Source organism: Sparassis crispa, assembly GCF_003851025.1.
Source record: "Sparassis crispa DNA, contig_000001F, whole genome shotgun sequence".
NCBI lineage: Eukaryota > Fungi > Basidiomycota > Agaricomycetes > Polyporales > Sparassidaceae > Sparassis > Sparassis crispa.
The window spans coordinates 1,845,349-1,862,434 of NW_020939748.1; the positions used below are offsets into that span (position 1 = coordinate 1,845,349).

A 17,086-nucleotide genomic window follows, 5' to 3' on the forward strand; every position below is an offset into this window, starting at 1 on the left:
GTCCTTCGTTCCCACGCTACGGTCCCAAAGCACGTGACCGATCGCGCCCCCGAGCACGCGTCGGAGGGCGCGAGCGTAGTCTGCTGTCAAATCAGGGTAGTACACGATTTCGGAGTTACATAAGCAACTTGATCTCCGAAGAGTAGATCTGGTGTAACGCGATGCGTCGGCCTCCGCAAGATAACACCCTCTGCGTCGTGTGAAATTTCCAATAATTATACATTCCACTATCCTCATAATGTCAGAATGACTTCTACATTCATTGGGCCATGCTCATTTCAATTCAGTTCACCTGAGGGACTCACACTCTGCCGGCAACTACTTGCGAGATCTCTACCTTATGATCCACACGACTATCAACTGGAAGGTGTCTGCAAGGCATTAGACGGCACCAACATTCTCGCTGTGACACCAACGGGCTCTGGGAAGACAGGTTTCCTCAACATGGTCATGCTCATTGCTCAGACTATTGCAGATGAACCCATGCTGTGTCCTACATCAGGAAAACCCAACTTTTACTTAAAGGTGTCCTTATGTGACTTAAATGCACTTATTATCGCGAGTACACAGTGAGGGAGGAGGCGTCTGTTACGCGGCAGCGAAACACGAGCATCTAGTCGAGTCGTCACGAGACAAGGTCTTAGTCTAAGACACAAGTCCGTTCAAGTGACACTTCTGGCGATGTCTTCGCACTGAAGGTCGATCAGAGTTCGTTCTTATGACTCGTAGTAGCTGTCTGCTACTGACGGTCGATCTCAGTCAAAGGCAAGTGAAAAGCTGGTTTAATGGTAACCAGGTCGAGATGGGGATCCAGCTCGACAAGGTCGTCTACTTATACAAAAGGTATCCGCAGTACTACGCAGTAATGCAGGATCGTTCATTGGCTAGATAAGGTGAAACGATGTCTAAGCAAGGTAACAGCGAGGAAGTAATATGTATGGGAAAGCTGAGTAAGGTCGTGAGAGATAATCAGTACTAATGGGGATAACGAGTCGTGTATCAGAACGAGGTAAAGATGAGGCATACATGCACGTCTTGCATGTGCGATAAGAAGAAGGTTCGGAGTTGGATCCGGTGTAACCCTAGACTAGGGGTTCTGGACATCTGAATAAAGAATTGGAGGTTGCGCTCCGATGAGTCACGTGTTGGATCACGTGGTCTGGTAACGTAAAGGGAACAAAGAAAAGAAAAAGAAAAGATGCGCCACAAGTGAGGAGCGTTGTAACATCAGCTCCCGTCTAACGTTTCTTGTCCCACAAGAAATATTGCGATCTTCATCGTCGTCGGGGGCAGTCGCGGACATAATGATCTCCTCCACATCTGTAGCATGTCCGCCGGCTGGTTCGTGATCCTCGTTCAGGGATACGTCCATCCCTGTAGGGATGACTGCGACGCGAAGAAGTGGATGCGGTCGAGAAAGATGGTTGGGATAACGGAGATCGTCCACTGGGTATGTGCGAACGAGGAGGGCGAGGTCGAACGGGAATTGGTTCTGGCGACGAGCGAGGAGTGGATGCGGGTATTCCATTAGTGGTGTATCCGAGGATGTGTCCGATGTCTTCGTCCCCATGCTCCCTCCAAATCTCCTGTGCTGTACGAGTGACCGTACTGTGCATTAATGACCAGACTTGGTCGACTCTGGTTCGGGCTCTACTCGTCCTTTCCTCTGCTGCGATGAGCTCTTGTCTGGCCGTCTGCATCCACTCGACCATTTCTAATGCTCGTTGCATGGAAACCACCGCTTGTCGATCTTGCGGGCGATTTCGTAAGGCGACGAGGATATCTGTGAAGTCAACAGGAACACGGATAGCCGAGACCAGACGTGTGGCAAATTCTTGTTCGTCCAATGCGTGACTGAGTTCGATAGAAGGTGAGGGCGATGAGGCGCGGATAAAGGGTGTCTGTGCTCGAGAGGGTACTCCATTGACAAGTGTAGGCGATGCGGGTATGCTCATAATTGTGGAGGCGACTTCAGTGAGTATATTGTGAACAAGGTCGTCTATAGCGGAAGTGGGCATTGATGATATATCGTCTTCTCCTCTTTTTATACCTTTCGGTCGTTAAGGGGATCGCGGTTATCTGTGATGTGAAATAGAATGTCGTGGATCCGGGTAATAATCAAATAGATGAAAATCCATTGGACGATAAAGAGTATTCCCACAGAGATAAGAGCTGCCTGATCAGTTCCAGGCATCGTTCTGATCAACCCAGCCGTTAGCGTGCGGGCTGTCTCGCGTGAAGAGTGTGTGTTCAACGAGTCGTCTGATAAGGATTCGGTGGATGATCCAAAGAAAAGTGAGGGTTGTGCAGTGGAGGACGATTAGGAAGATGATGAGGAAAACCGTCGTGGTAGTCATTCCGGGTTTCTTCTCCTCTACTGGATTCTCCTGGTCCTTTTATATGCATCGAGGATTCGCTTGGCATTCTGTAAATTGTGGGCAGGTTCCCACGAGTTTTCTGCTGAAGAATATCCCTTCCACTTGACTAAGTACCTCAGATGACCTCGGTACGTCTTGTGATTCAGGATGGCTTCGACTTCGTACTCTTCTTCGTTATCAACGACCTCAGGTGGTGGGTTCATGTAATTCGGACCATGTATGTCGTTTTCGCGATAAGGAGATAGAAGGGCGGCGTGGAATACGGAATGAACTCGCCAGGTCTTCGGGAGTTTGAGACGATAGTTGGCTGATCTGATGACTTCGACAATTTCGAATGGCCCCTCACGCTTTGGTGCTATCTTGCGCGAGGCGTAATTGACCTTCAGGTTCCTCGAGTCTAGCCAGACCTTCTGTCCTAGTGTAAACTTCGGCGATCCTTGTCTGACTCGGTCCGCCATCTGTTGTCGGGCTAACTCGTGCATGGCTAGTGCTTCTAGCCTTATCTTCTGCAACATGTCAAGCCTGGATTCAACCGATGGAATGTTCGTGGTCGGAAATACGGAAGGGAGTCCACGTGGTTCGTATCCCATCATGATGCGGAATGGGCTCATCTTCCGTGCCGAGTGTTCCCTTGTGTTATGACAAAACTCGAGGTCTGACAGGCGGTCGGCCCATGTTTCAGGGTTGTTTCCGCAATAGAGTCGAAGATAGATTTCCAGCTCCTGGTTGACTCGCTCTGTTTCTCCGTTCGTCTGAGGGTGATAAGCTGTGCTCATTGATGATCTGATCTGGAGTAGTCGATTTAACTCTTGGAAGACCTTGGATGCGTATTGAGGTCCTCTATCCGAGATGATTCGGTCGGGTAATCCAAATCGCGAGTATACTTTGTCATGAAAAATCTTGGCCGTTCCTTCGGCTGTGATCGTTTTGAGGCAGGGCGTAAGAATCACCCCCTTCGTAAGGTCATGGTCTACTACGACCATAATTGAATCAAAACCGTTGGAAACGGGGAGGTCGGTAATAAAATCGGTGGTGCAACAGGAAAATGGTAATGCGTGTGGGTCGGCGGGAATTGGTTCCAAAGGAATACGAGTTGGATGAGTATTCGGTTTCATTTGTTGACAGGCGGCACAGCCTTCAACATAATTGTAGACAAATGTATACATGCCGGGCCACCAGAATTCACGACGTAACAGTTCAAGAGTATTGAACTTTCCAGGGTGACCCATGGCAGGGGAGTCGTGATGTAGTCGAACGAGGTCACGACGAAGAGTTTCGGATGGTGGAACGTAAATCTTTCCCTTGTAGAGGATGACACCATTGCGAACTTCCCAGTCGGAAAGCGATGATTTCATGGGGAATGGCCCTTTGTGCGCAATCGCTTCGAGGGCTTTGTGAACAATGAGGTCTTTTGCTGCGTGATTCCTGATTTCGTCAAATAGTGTCGGGGAAATGGATCGCACGAATAGTGCGTTGGGTAAAAGAATGCGATCTTCGTTGTCACTTTCACTGTCATCGAGTCCATTACGACGAGAGAGCGCATCAGATTGGATCATCTGAGTGCCAGGGACATGGATGAGGTGAAGATCAAATTGTGATAATTTGAGACTCCATCGTGCTTGTCGGCGGTTTAACTTCTGAGCTGTACGGAAGTACGTGAGGTTCTTGTGATCACTGCGAACTTCGACGGGATGGGGAGAGCCTTCAAGATAATGGCGCCATTCAGTGAGGGCTCGAATGATTCCGAGGAGTTCGCGGTCGTAGATTTCGTAGTTCCGTTCAGCTGGATTGAGTGTCTGTGAAATGTAGGCACAAGGATGGAGGTCTCCATTGATATCGGCTTGGCGTAAAACTGCACCCGTAGCAAACTTGGAAGCGTCGGATTCAACAATAAAGGGTTTTGCCTTGTCAGGCAGTAACAGTACTGGGGCGGTACTGAATCATTGCTTTAATGTGTCGAAAGCTGTCTGACATTCTGTTGTCCATTCAAAAGGTGGAGATCCAGCGGCAGTGCGCATAAGATTCGTCAATGGTTTGGCAATATCCGAGAAGTTGGCAATAAACTTCCGATAGAAGTTTCCAAACCCTAGGAAAGAGCGAACACCTTTTACCGTGCTTGGTTCAGGCCATTCTGCAATTCCTTTAAGTTTGATAGGATCCATGCCAATGTAGTTTTCTCGAATGATCATGCCTAGGAATTCGACTTCTTTAACGTCAAAGAAACACTTTTCCGGTTTAAGGAATAGGTCGTTGTCTTTAAGTCGTTGGAGTACGCGTCGGGTTCGAACGTGATGTTCTTCCAAATCGTTTGAGAAGATGAGGATATCATCCATGCAAATGACTATCCATCCCTCATCGATCATGTCCTTGAAGAGTGCGTTCATCATCATTTGGAAAGTCGCTGGGGAGTTGCAGAGTCCAAAGAACATGACCATAGGTTCGAAAAGTCCGCGATTTGTCTTAAATGCACCCTTCCATTGGTCACCATCTTTGATTCTGACATTGTTATATCCGGAGCGTAAATCCATTTTCGTAAAGATCGATGCGCCTTTGAATTGATCCATAAGGTCAGAAATGAGCGGAAGAGGATAGGTGTTCTTCACCGTCCCTTCATTCAGGTATCGGTAATCCTGACAGGGACGTAGTGCTCCGTCTTTCTTTCCTACGAAGAAAAATGGTGAAGCCATGAGAGATTTCGACGGTCGGATGTATCCTTTTCGCAGATTTTCTTCCAGGAAGTCATCCATCGCTCCTTGTTCTTTGAGCGATAACGGATAGACTTTACAGTCACGTGGAATAAAATCGGGTTTCAAGTCAATGGCGTGGTCCCAAGGCCTGGTTTCTGGAAAGCGTTTAGCTGCTTTCTTTTCAAAAACGGACTTCAAATCGTGGAGGTAGTTGGGGACCAACTTCTCGACGGTTTTGGGTTTGTCTACAGCTGATGCTTCCTTATGTGCCTGTTGTGCCAATTCTTGTGATTTACCAGATGGTTTGTAAAAGACCGTATTCTGTGCGTTACAGAATAATGGGGATCGGGTACTGTGCGTCATTCTTCCAATGGCGGGGCCTCTTCGTATGGTGAAGACTGCAGTTTCAGTCTCTTCATTCGTCAAAGGTGACTCCTTCCTGATGGGTTCAAATATCCCAATAACTGGCTCTCCTGCGATATAGGATATAACTAGATCGTCGTCATCGAGCTGATTCATAGGGGGTTCTGATAGTGGGTCATCTGGTTCGGTATCATTCCGCACTGCGGGTAACTCGCCACGCTCAGTGTTATCGGCCATGATTTCTCTGATAGATTCCGAATGCCCAAACGAGGTAGGGGAAGTTTCGGTGGTGATTAACTCTGGGAGTCCATCTTTCTTGAAAATCGAAACTTCTTCATCTGGTGCATCTTCGACGGTGGGTTTCGGTGGCCATTTGGCGTCTTTACCAAACCAAAAGTCACCGGTTTCCCAGTTGATCATCGAATTGAGGCGTTTAAGCCACGGCATGCCGAGAAGTACGTTTTCTTTGCCAATGCCGGTCAAGAGGAAGCGAGTAAGCGTCTTCCTTCCTCCGATTTTCATCATCTTCCAGGTACAATGAGTAATGGTACCCATTTGATTTGGTGTGCCATCTGCATTCATGACTGTAATCGGTTTCGGTAATTCCCATCTGATGAAATCGTTTTCTTCCGCAAAACGAATGTTCATAAACGTTTCGGCTGCACCGGAATCGATCAAGGCTTCTGTTGTAACGTCTTCCTTCTCTCCCAACGAAATATTCACAGTGATTGAATTTCCGCTAGTGTTACAAATAACGAGGGGAGATACGGTAAGATGCGACGGTCCATGCATTACTAGTGGCCGTCGTCTCAAAAACCCAATTGGGTTCGTTCTTCATCAGTCATGTCGTTGAAGACGTTTCGCACATAGGCGATCTGTTCCTCTCTGGTTTCTTCCTTCGACGTCTCCTTCTCCTGTGCGAGGTCTTCTCGCATCTTCTTGATCCATGTGATCGTGTCTGTGTCTAACCCGGGCTGTATCGTTCTAGCACGGGTGAAACTTTCAGACTGGGGGTGGAATTGTCTGTCGTTGGCTATATGGCCCTTCTTTCCGCATAGGAAACATAATCCTTCTTTCATTCTCTTTTGTCGCTCGTCCGGGGATAAGCGCGAGATATTGACACGATCAACATCCATCGCGTTTGGATCCTTTGCAGAAGCCGAGTAGTAGGGACGATGGACAGATCGGCCCTTTCCTCGCGTCGTCGTAGTGGCCCCTCGCTTGAAGATCTGAGCAGATCTCCATTGGTTATCAAACCGCGAGGCGTATTCGTACCACTTGTCAAGTGTCTTGGGCATGCTTTCCATCCCATATATCCTTTGTCGGAGTGGGTCGTTAAGTCCCCACTTGAAATACTCGATATTTCCGGCATCTTCTAGTTTCGCCTTGGATTCAAGTGATCGGAATTCGGCAATGTAGTCATCCGCAGTACGAGTTCCTTGCTTGATGTTACGCAGCAAGGTACGAGCGGTTTCTTTAATATTTTCATCGCCAAATGCTTTGTTCACACTCGCAATGAAGTCTCTCCAACTCCCATAAGAAAGGAAGTCGTCATTGGTGAGTTCCGTTTCTATGAAGCTCTGTGCCCATGATCCTGCTGTTCCTCCTTGCATGTGCGATAGCACGAATGCGATCTTCTGATTGTCCTCCTGGTAGACATGGCTATTTCCGGCCATGTAGTTCTTGCATTGGTTTATAAATTCCCTAAGCTTCGAACGGTCTGAACCGTTGAAGATCTCGGGTTTTCTAAAACCAAGTTCCTTCTGGCTAACATGGTGACGTCCTTCATCCATGGTAACTGTAGCCATCGGTGGTATGTAATCGGGTACGATTGGTACAAGAGTCGGTTGGGGTACAGGATTCTGGGCAGGGGGGTTCCAAGGGGCGTCTGGTCTTTCTCCTGGATAGGAGGTCGTTATACTGCTGTCTGCGATGTGCTGGAGCACTATTCCACCAAGATTATGGGGAAGCGTCCTTTCAAATTCCTCTGGGGAATAGTCGAAGTTGTGATTGTCTGGCCTGGTGAATACAGGCCTTCCTCCTATGAAATGTGCGTTTCGTTCTGTGCTCCACTCCACTTGGGATGGGAGGTGCTCGCGGTACTGCTCTGGAAGAGCAGTCGGGTTGATGTAGTTAAAATCCAGTGTGGATAAATTCTTCTGTGTGGCCTATGTCTACACGTAGACTGCACACCGTCCTTAACTAAGTGGGTTCGTTCGTCGTCGGCTAACAAGCCCGTAGAGTGTCTTCTGTCTTCAAACTGATACACCTATTTGCTGATTGCTCGAGTGATTACCTCAGCCTCCTCGGCCTATTGGTCTCTCGGACAGACCCCTCTCCGAAGATGAGTGATCAGTCTATCCCTTCAGCTACCTCGATTACAGAGTAATCTCAAACGGTGCTTTAGCAATCGAATCGGGTGTATCGTTCAGTCTTCAAGGTTCGGTCCGGTCGGTAGTTCGTTGTTAGACTCTAGGAAGTCACAGAGAGTAATAAGATCTCGACCTAATGTTACGCGGCAGCGAAACACGAGCGTCTAGTCGAGTCGTCACGAGACAAGGTCTTAGTCTAAGACACAAGTCCGTTCAAGTGACACTTCTGGCGATGTCTTCGCACTGAAGGTCGATCAGAGTTCGTTCTTATGACTCGTAGTAGCTGTCTGCTACTGACGGTCGATCTCAGTCAAAGGCAAGTGAAAAGCTGGTTTAATGGTAACCAGGTCGAGATGGGGATCCAGCTCGACAAGGTCGTCTACTTATACAAAAGGTATCCGCAGTACTACGCAGTAATGCAGGATCGTTCATTGGCTAGATAAGGTGAAATGATGTCTAAGCAAGGTAACAGCGAGGAAGTAATATGTATGGGAAAGCTGAGTAAGGTCGTGAGAGATAATCAGTACTAATGGGGATAACGAGTCGTGTATCAGAACGAGGTAAAGATGAGGCATACATGCACGTCTTGCATGTGCGATAAGAAGAAGGTTCGGAGTTGGATCCGGTGTAACCCTAGACTAGGGGTTCTGGACATCTGAATAAAGAATCGGAGGTTGCGCTCCGATGAGTCACGTGTTGGATCATGTGGTCTGGTAACGTAAAGGGAACAAAGAAAAGAAAAAGAAAAGATGCGCCACAAGTGAGGAGCGTTGTAACAGCGTCCAGGGGATGTCTGATGGATCTAGAGCGAGACCAAGTGCAGCTCAGTCTCGTGCGATAGCAAACGAGTGACTGTATTAATACTAACCTAGAGCGGGACCAAGCACAGCTACTACAGGTCAGTAAGGAGATAAAAGGTAGGTAAAGAGAGTATTCACCTCAGTCTCGTGCGACAGCAAAGAAGTGACTGAGGTGCATCGTCCGAACGTCCGCCAGCACTACTTATGTGATTATGTAAGTAACATGGTGGTGTAAATACCGTACTACTCTGCTCATGTCGCAATGTATGTACTTCAACATGCCCACTCAGGGTGACAGGAAATAAAGTATATAAATGAAAATACTTAAGCCAAGCCCATCCCCACTGAAAACTTCTCATACTTCTCACGAGGAAGCCTCTTCATCAAGACATCAGCAACCTGATTTCTGGTAGGAACGTACTCAGGTTCGATCTCGCTGGAGTCATAAGTTCTTGTCGCCCTTCGCTGTGGTGCCCTTCACCTGGCTCACCTTGAACTTCTGACACTCCTCCTTCGTGTGACCAGTGTATCCACAGAAAGCGCACTTGCTGTTACAACGCTCCTCAGTTATGGCACATCTTTTCTTTTTCCTTTCTTCGTTCCCTTTACTTTACCAGACCACGTGATCCAACATGTGACTCATCAGAGCGCAACCTTCGATTCTCTACCCAGATGTCCAGAACCCCTAGTCTAGGGTTACACCAGATCCAACTCCGGACCTTCTTCTTATCACACATGCAAGACGTGCATGTACGCCTCATCTTTACCTCATTCTGATACACGACTCGTTATCCCCATTAGTAGATTATCTCTCACGATCTTACTCAGCTTTCCCATACATATTACTTCCTCGCCATTACCTTGCCCAGACATCGTTTCACCTTATCTAGCCAATGAACGATCCCGTATTACTGCGTAGTACTGCGGATACCTTTTGTATAAGTAGACGACCTCATCGAGCTGGATCCCCATCTCGACCTGGTTACCATTAAACCAGCTTTTCACTTGCCTCTGACTGAGATCGACCATTAGTAGCAGACAGCTACTGCGAGTCATAAGAATGAACTCTGATCGACCTTCAGTGCGAGGACATCATCAGAAGTGTCTCTTGAACGGACTTGTGTCTTAGACTAAGACCTTGTCTTGTGACGACTTGACTTGACGCTCGTGTTTCACTTCCGCGTAACATTAGGTCGAGATCTTATTACTCTCTGTGACTTCCCAAAGTCTAACAATGAACTACTGACCGGACCGAACCTTGAAGACTGAACGATACATCCAGATTCAATTGCTAAAGCACCGTTTGAGATTACTTTGTAATCGAGGCAGCTGAAGGGATAGACTGATCACTTATCTTTGGAGAGGGGTCTGTCCGAGAGACCAAGAGGCCGAGGAGGCTGAGGTAATCACTCGAGCAATTAGCAAATAGGTGTATCAGTTCGAAGACAGAAGACACTCTATGGGCTTGTTAGCCGACGACGAATGAACCCACTTAGTTGAGGACATTGTGCAGTCTATGTGTAGACATAGGTCACACAGAAGAATTTATCCACACTGGATTTGAACTTTATCAACCCAACTGCCCTTCCCAAGCAGTACATCGACCTCCTCCCATCTCAGGCAGAGTGGGACGCACAAAGGAACGTACACGTTTTAAACGGACGACCTTTATTCATCAGACCAGATCAACACATCGATCACCCAGGTGGTGACTACGAAGCAACTCTACCCCATAATGTTGGAGAGCTTGTACTACTACATATCGCAGACAGTGGTATACCGATCTCTTATCAAGGAGAAAGACCAGACGCCCCTTGGAACCCCCCTGTCCAGAATCCCATACCCCAACCGACTCTTGCACCAATCGCACCCGTTGACGTTCCACCAGTGGCTACAATTACCATGGATGAAAGTCGTCACCATGGCAGTCAGAAGGAACTTGGTTTCAGAAAACCCAAGATCTTCAACAGTTCAGACCGTTCGAAGCTTAGGGAATTCATAAACCAATGCAAGAACTATATGGCTGGGAATAGCCATATCTACCAAGAGAACAATCAGAAGATTGCATTTGTGCTGTTGCACATGCAAGGAGGAACAGCAGAATCATGGGTGCAGAGTTTCATAGAAACAAAACTCATCAATGACAACTTCCTTTCTTATGGAAGTTGGAAGGAGTTCATCACGGATGTGAACAAAGCATTCGGCGATGAGAATATTGAAGAAACTGCTTGTACCTTGTTGCGTAACATCAAGCAAGGAATGCGTACTGCAGATGACTACATTGCCAAATTCCAATCGCTTGCACCCAAGGCGAAATTAGAAGATGCCAGAAGTATCGAATATTTCAAGTGGGGACTTAATGACCCACTCCGACAAAGGAGATATGGGATGGAAAGCATGCCCAAGACACTTGACAAGTGGTACGAATACACCTCGCGGTTTGACAACCAATGGAGATCTGCTTAGATCTTCAAGCAAGGAGCCACTACAATGACACGAGGGAAGAGCCGATTTACCCATCGTCCCTACTACTTGACTTCTGCAAAGGATCCAAACGCGATGGATGTTGATCGTGTCAATATCTCGCGCTTATCCCCGGACGAGCGACAAAAGAGAATGAAAGAAGGATTATGTTTCCTATGCGGAAAGAAGGGCCATATAGCCAACGACAGACAATTCCACTCCCAGTCTGGAAGTTTCACCCGTGCCAGAACGATACAGCCCGGGTTGGACACCGATGCGATTACATGGATCAAGAAGATGCGAGAAGACCTCGCACAGAAGAAGGAGATGCCGAAGGAAGAAACCAGAGAGGAACAGATCGCCTATGTGCAAAACGTCTTCAACGACATGACTGATGAAGAACGAACCCAGTTGGGTTTTTGAAATGATGGCCACTAGTAACGCATGGACCATCACATCTTACTGTATCTCCCCTCATTATCTGTAACACTAGTGGAAATTCAATCACTGTGAATATTTCATTGGGAGAGAAGGAAGATGTTGCACTGACAGAAGCCTTGATCGATTCTGGTGCAGCCAAAACGTTCATGCATATTCGCTTTGCGGAAGAAAATGATTTCATCAAATGGGAATTACCGAAACTGATTAAAGTCATAAATGCGGACAGCACACCAAATCAAATGGGTACCATTACCCACTGTACCTGGAAGATGATGAAGATTGGAGGAAGGAACACACTTAATTGCTTCCTCTTGACCGGCATTGGCAAAGAGAATATACTTCTCGGCATGCCGTGGCTTAAACGTCTCAATCCGATGATCAATTGGGAAACTGGTGACTTTTGGTTTGGCAAAGATGCCAAATGGCCACCGAAACCCACCGTCAAAGATGTACCAGATGAAGAAGTTTCAATTTTCAAGGAAGATGACCTCTTAGAGTTAATCACCACCGAAACTTCTCTGACCTCATTTGGACATTCAGAATCTATCAGAGAAATCATGGCTGATAACATTGAGCGTGGCGAGTTACCCGCAGTGCAGAATGATACCGAACCAGATGACCCACCATTAGAACCCTCTATGGATCAGCTTGATGATGACGATCTAGTTATCTCCTATATCGCAGGAGAACCAGTTATTGGGATATTTGAACCCATCAGGAAGGAATCGCCTTTGATAAATGAAGAGACTGGAACCGCAGTCTTCACTATACGAAGAGGCCCCACCATTGGAAGAATGACACACAGTACTTGATCCCCATTATTCTGTAATGCACAGAATACGATCTTTTATAAACCATCCGGTAAATCACAGGAATTGGCACAACAGGCACACAAGGAAGTGTCAGCTGCAGACAAACCCAAGACCATTGAGGAGTTGGTACCCGACTACCTCCACAATTTGAAGTCAGTCTTTGAAAAGAAAGCAGCTGAACGCTTTCCAGAAACCAGGCCTTGGGACCACGCCATTGACTTGAAACCCGATTTTATTCCACGTGACTGTAAAGTCTATCCGTTATCGCTCAAAGAACAAGGAGCGATGGATGACTTCCTGGAAGAAAATCTGCGAAAAGGATACATCCGACCGTCGAAATCTCCCATGGCTTCACCATTTTTCTTCGTAGGAAAGAAAGACGGAGCACTACGTCCCTGTCAGGATTACCGATACCTGAATGAAGGGACGGTGAAGAACACCTATCCTCTTCCGCTCATTTCTGACCTTATGGATCAATTCAAAGGCGCATCGATCTTTACGAAAATGGATTTACGCTCCGGATATAACAATGTCAGAGTCAAAGATGGTGACCAGTGGAAGGGTGCGTTTAAGACAAACCGTGGACTTTTCGAACCCATGGTCATGTTCTTTGGACTCTGCAACTCCCCGGCGACTTTCCAAATGATGATGAACGCACTCTTTGAGGACATCATCGATGAAGGATGGATAGTCATTTATATGGATGATATCCTCATCTTCTCGAACGATTTGGAAGAACATCACATTCGAACCCGACACGTACTCCAGCGACTCAAAGACAACGACCTATCCCTTAAACCGGAAAAGTGTTTCTTTGACGTTAAGGAAGTCGAATTCCTAGGCATGATCATTCGAGAGAACTACATCGGCATGGACCCCATCAAACTTAAAGGAATTGCAGAATGGCCTGAACCAAGCACGGTAAAAGGTGTTCGCTCTTTCTTAGGGTTTGGAAACTTCTACCGGAAATTGCCAACTTCTCGGATATTGCCAAACCATTGATGAACCTTACGCGTACTGCCGCTGGGTCTCCACCTTTTGAATGGACAACCGAATGCCAGACGGCTTTCGACACATTAAAGTGACAATTCAGTATTGCCCCAGTGTTGTTGCTGCCCGACAAAGCAAAACCCTTTATTGTTGAATTCAATGCTTCAAAGTTTGCTACGGGTGCAGTTTTACACCAAGCCAATATCAATGGAGACCTCCATCCCTGTGCCTACATTTCGCAGATGCTCAATCCAGCTGAACGAAACTACGAAATCTACGACCGCGAACTCCTCGGAATCATTCGAGCCCTTACCGAATGGCGCCATTATCTAGAAGGCTCTCCCCATCCCGTCGAAGTTCGCAGTGATCACAAGAACCTCACGTACTTCCGTACAGCCCAGAAATTAAACCACCAACAAGCACGATGGAGTCTCAAACTATCACAATTCGATCTTCACCTCATCCACGTCCCTGGCACTCAGATGATCCAATCTGATGTGCTATCTCGTCGTAACGGACTCGATGACAGTGAAAGTGATAATGAAGATCGCATCCTTCTACCTGATGCACTGTTCATGCGATCCATTTCCCCGACACTATTCGACGAAATCAGGAATCATGCAGCAAAAGACCTCATTGTTTATGAAGTCCTCGAAGCAATTGCGCACAAAGGGCCATTCCCCATGAAATCATCGCTCTCCGACTGGGAAGTTCGCAATGGTGTCATCCTCTACAAGAGAAAGATTTATGTCCCACCATCGAATCGAGTGAAGTCGAACAAAGTCGCACAAAGTCAGATGGTTCACAGAAGGTCACGAATGGGTCGGGTACATCTTGAAGGCTAAGGTATAGAGTAGTGAGGCCTGAGTGATCGCTGAAAAATGTGTTTTCAGAGGCCAGGAGGTCTGGGAGCATATCAGCATTCACAAGTGAAATCCTGTACTATAGTTAAGAGGGTGCATTTGAAAGCAGACCTATATTAGTCCGTCCCTCCAACCTCTCATAGGACTGATTTTGTAGTCTGGCTTTGGGAGACTAGCACGAGCGGGTGGTGTTACTCAACGGTGGGTGCACGGGCGGGTGTGACGCACAAGAATTTAGTGATGGGCGGGTAGATTATTGCTCTCAGCTAATTGTGTGATGGAAATAATGGCACGACAACAGCTCTGAAGTGCCCGTGATGGAAAATTCGCCTTGAGACCGCTGAGACTGTCGATGAGACTGTAAATGTGGCATTGTGCATCAATTTCATGGCCGTCCTCAGCCAAATTTTGGTGTGGAGGCTGCCATGCTGAAGATGGCTTCCTGCTGCCCCATTTACAGTCCCTCATGGGAAATCTACAGTCCCCTCAGCTAATTTTCAGGCCCTCATGGCCTAAGTTTCCTCCCTCTGGGCCTCTCGAGCTCCTCACGGGGCACTTTCTCCCTCTGTCTTCTCACCCATGGGTCTGAACAGTGCATCTGCATGAAATTTTTTTTTCGGGATGCTTCCTTCTGTCCTGGTGCAATGGTATTCAAACTTGCGCTCTTCGTGCCCTTCTTGAGCACGCCTCCATTTCGGGCAAATGATCACGTGGCATCATTCTGTCACGCTTAAGACCGTAAATAGTCGGGTTGCGCACAAAAAGTTGGTCATCCGAGACCTCTTGCAAGGTCGTACTATGGCTCACAAGATTGTCAGCATGCCCCCCAAGTTGGCGCCTTGCTCAATTAGTCCTTTCCCCTGCCTCTACCACTTAGTTATCTTTCATATGTATGATTTTATAGTACTACATCATTCTTGAGGTTGAACGAGCTCAAACGGATCGGCATTGGAGGAGTCCCTTCTTGACCTGCAATGTAACGCAGACTCACGCTGGCAGGTCACTGGCCGAAGTCTGCCGCGAGCGTCGGCAGCGGGGTTTCAAGTGGTGGCGTCCACCACGACACGGTCACGACCTTCGCGATTAGGCTGCCGAGCGGAGTAACAAAACGGCACGCGTTACTGTCTGTGACATATGCGTTACTTTTGCGTTACTGCCGACTTGGAGGGCATGCCTGTGAGCGCTTGAGCCATAGTACCAACGACACAAAGACCGTAACTTCGGCAGATCTTGCAGGGCGGCTACTTACGATATGATTAAGATTAGACGGGCGTACCTAGCGGGTAGGGTTCAGTAATTGTCCTAAGTCTATCCGCACAACCTCTCCTGCCGCCTTCTTCACCCGGTTCATGACTGCAAGCCCTTCCCTCTCCTCCTTTAGTTCTTCTATGAGTATGATATCCACTCCGGCATTGTCTAGTGTAAGCAGCCCGTCAAAGAGGCGCTGCGCGGAGACTGCGGGATCGTGCAGCGGCCCTAAGGGAAATGGGTGCCACTCGATCCCATCGAAAGCCGTGATTCCAGTGAACAACGGAGAATCTGATGGTGCCAACAGCCCCGCCTTCAAAACATGCTGCCCATCAGGTGTTCTAGACTTGAGGGTGTCCAGGAAAGAGGCAAATCTAAGTGGTTTTTCTCCGGAGGGCGGAGAGGACGATGTGCGCAACAGGATGACGGGAACGGTCGGAGAATAATGTCGATATTTCATTCCTGGCGTTGTCGGCGCCTGCTCCACCTCTGCATCTTGAAAGTCTCGACGATGGACGAGGACCTTTGGTACGGATGCATGATCGGCCATTTCTTGCCGGACGACGCGCTCCAAGTCCTCCACTGTTACTCCTCCCGGCCGTAAGACACGGATATTTCCATCGTCCCTTAGAGCATCTACCACAGTGCTTTCCAGACCGACCTCGCACGGACCGCCATCTAAGATCAAGCTGACCTTTCGTCCTAGATCTCGCAGCACATGCTCAGCACGAGTGGGACTGGGCTTTCCTGAAGAGTTCGCGCTGGGTGCTGCTATGGGAGCACCGGTGATCGAGATGAGTGCCCTCGCTACCGGATGGGAGGGCATTCGAACGGCGACCGTTGGCTGGTTAGCGGTAATGACCGGTGGTATGACTGAAGGATTGGATGGGAAAAGGAGTGTAAGTGGACCAGGCCAGAAATGTTTGATGAGAATATTGCATATCCTCGGGACAACATAATTCTGGGGCAGAAGACTGTGGAGCATGGCGAGAGAAGACACATGGACGATCAATGGGTTGTCCGGCGGTCTGCCCTTCGTCGAGAAAATGCGAGATGCAGCGATCGGGTTGAGAGCCAATGCACCCAAGCCATACACGGTCTCTGTGGGGAACGCCACTGTCTGCAAGTCATGCAAATTTTGAGACGCGCGCTGCAAAGCCTGCAAAGTTTCCTGACAGGTGATGTCTGGGACGTCAGAGGCTGAGAAGGAGATGGAGGATGGGTCGCATCGGAGAACCTGGGTCGCGAAAGCCATGGTACTACCTGGACAAGGATGCCTAGCGAACAATAAGGTCGTAGAGAAAAACGTACGTCTCAGCAAGGATAATAACAACGTCTTCATGCACTGCCCTGGCTGCAACAGCGGGGACCATTAACGATGTTATTTAACAGGGAGGATGGCAATTGCTATCTTATCTCATCTCGTTGACGCTCAAATTTTCGGCCCGCATTACCATCATTGTTTTCTGGAACCTGGCACCCCCACGGGGAATTCGATGGCCATGGGTATAGCATTTTGTCTGATAGCCAATGATCATGAAGCTTTGAAGAGCCATATACATTGTCTAGGTTCTGCGAAAAACAGCGGCGCCGCTTCGGTATGATTAATGGGGATATGAAGGTCCAACCTACTTATCTTGCGTGTTCTCCAATAAGGTATGGTAACTAC

General features: G+C 48.0%; 7 protein-coding genes across 7 annotated transcripts; 4 read left to right on the forward strand and 3 right to left on the reverse strand.

Annotated features, from left to right (window-relative positions):
- Positions 1 to 1,150: 1,150 nt before the first annotated feature.
- On the reverse strand, positions 1,151 to 1,570 carry SCP_0206130 (hypothetical protein; the record flags this gene model as incomplete). The annotated part of the gene is made up of 1 exon (XM_027754527.1): positions 1,151 to 1,570. The coding sequence occupies one exon, from the start codon at positions 1,568 to 1,570 to the stop codon at positions 1,151 to 1,153; it is 420 nt and encodes a 139-aa protein (XP_027610328.1).
- An 804-nt stretch (positions 1,571 to 2,374) lies between these two features.
- SCP_0206140 (Transposon Tf2-6 polyprotein) lies at positions 2,375 to 7,221 on the reverse strand (the record flags this gene model as incomplete). Its single annotated transcript, XM_027754528.1, has 3 exons — positions 2,375 to 4,302; positions 4,351 to 6,087; positions 6,246 to 7,221. The coding sequence occupies 3 exons, from the start codon at positions 7,219 to 7,221 to the stop codon at positions 2,375 to 2,377; spliced, it is 4,641 nt and encodes a 1,546-aa protein (XP_027610329.1).
- Positions 7,222 to 10,502: 3,281 nt separating this feature from the next.
- SCP_0206150 (hypothetical protein) lies at positions 10,503 to 11,066 on the forward strand (the record flags this gene model as incomplete). The annotated part of the gene is made up of 1 exon (XM_027754529.1): positions 10,503 to 11,066. One exon carries the CDS (start codon positions 10,503 to 10,505, stop codon positions 11,064 to 11,066), a length of 564 nt encoding a protein of 187 aa, XP_027610330.1.
- Positions 11,067 to 11,090: 24 nt separating this feature from the next.
- SCP_0206160 (hypothetical protein) lies at positions 11,091 to 11,486 on the forward strand (the record flags this gene model as incomplete). Its single annotated transcript, XM_027754530.1, has 1 exon — positions 11,091 to 11,486. The coding sequence occupies one exon, from the start codon at positions 11,091 to 11,093 to the stop codon at positions 11,484 to 11,486; it is 396 nt and encodes a 131-aa protein (XP_027610331.1).
- A 365-nt stretch (positions 11,487 to 11,851) lies between these two features.
- Positions 11,852 to 13,318, forward strand: SCP_0206170 (hypothetical protein; the record flags this gene model as incomplete). Its single annotated transcript, XM_027754531.1, has 2 exons — positions 11,852 to 12,262; positions 12,341 to 13,318. The coding sequence occupies 2 exons, from the start codon at positions 11,852 to 11,854 to the stop codon at positions 13,316 to 13,318; spliced, it is 1,389 nt and encodes a 462-aa protein (XP_027610332.1).
- Positions 13,319 to 13,548: 230 nt separating this feature from the next.
- On the forward strand, positions 13,549 to 14,151 carry SCP_0206180 (hypothetical protein; the record flags this gene model as incomplete). The annotated part of the gene is made up of 1 exon (XM_027754532.1): positions 13,549 to 14,151. The coding sequence occupies one exon, from the start codon at positions 13,549 to 13,551 to the stop codon at positions 14,149 to 14,151; it is 603 nt and encodes a 200-aa protein (XP_027610333.1).
- A 1,294-nt stretch (positions 14,152 to 15,445) lies between these two features.
- Positions 15,446 to 16,759, reverse strand: SCP_0206190 (Threonylcarbamoyl-AMP synthase; the record flags this gene model as incomplete). Its single annotated transcript, XM_027754533.1, has 2 exons — positions 15,446 to 16,680; positions 16,729 to 16,759. 2 exons carry the CDS (start codon positions 16,757 to 16,759, stop codon positions 15,446 to 15,448), a joined length of 1,266 nt encoding a protein of 421 aa, XP_027610334.1.
- Between the last annotated feature and the right edge of the window lie 327 nt (positions 16,760 to 17,086).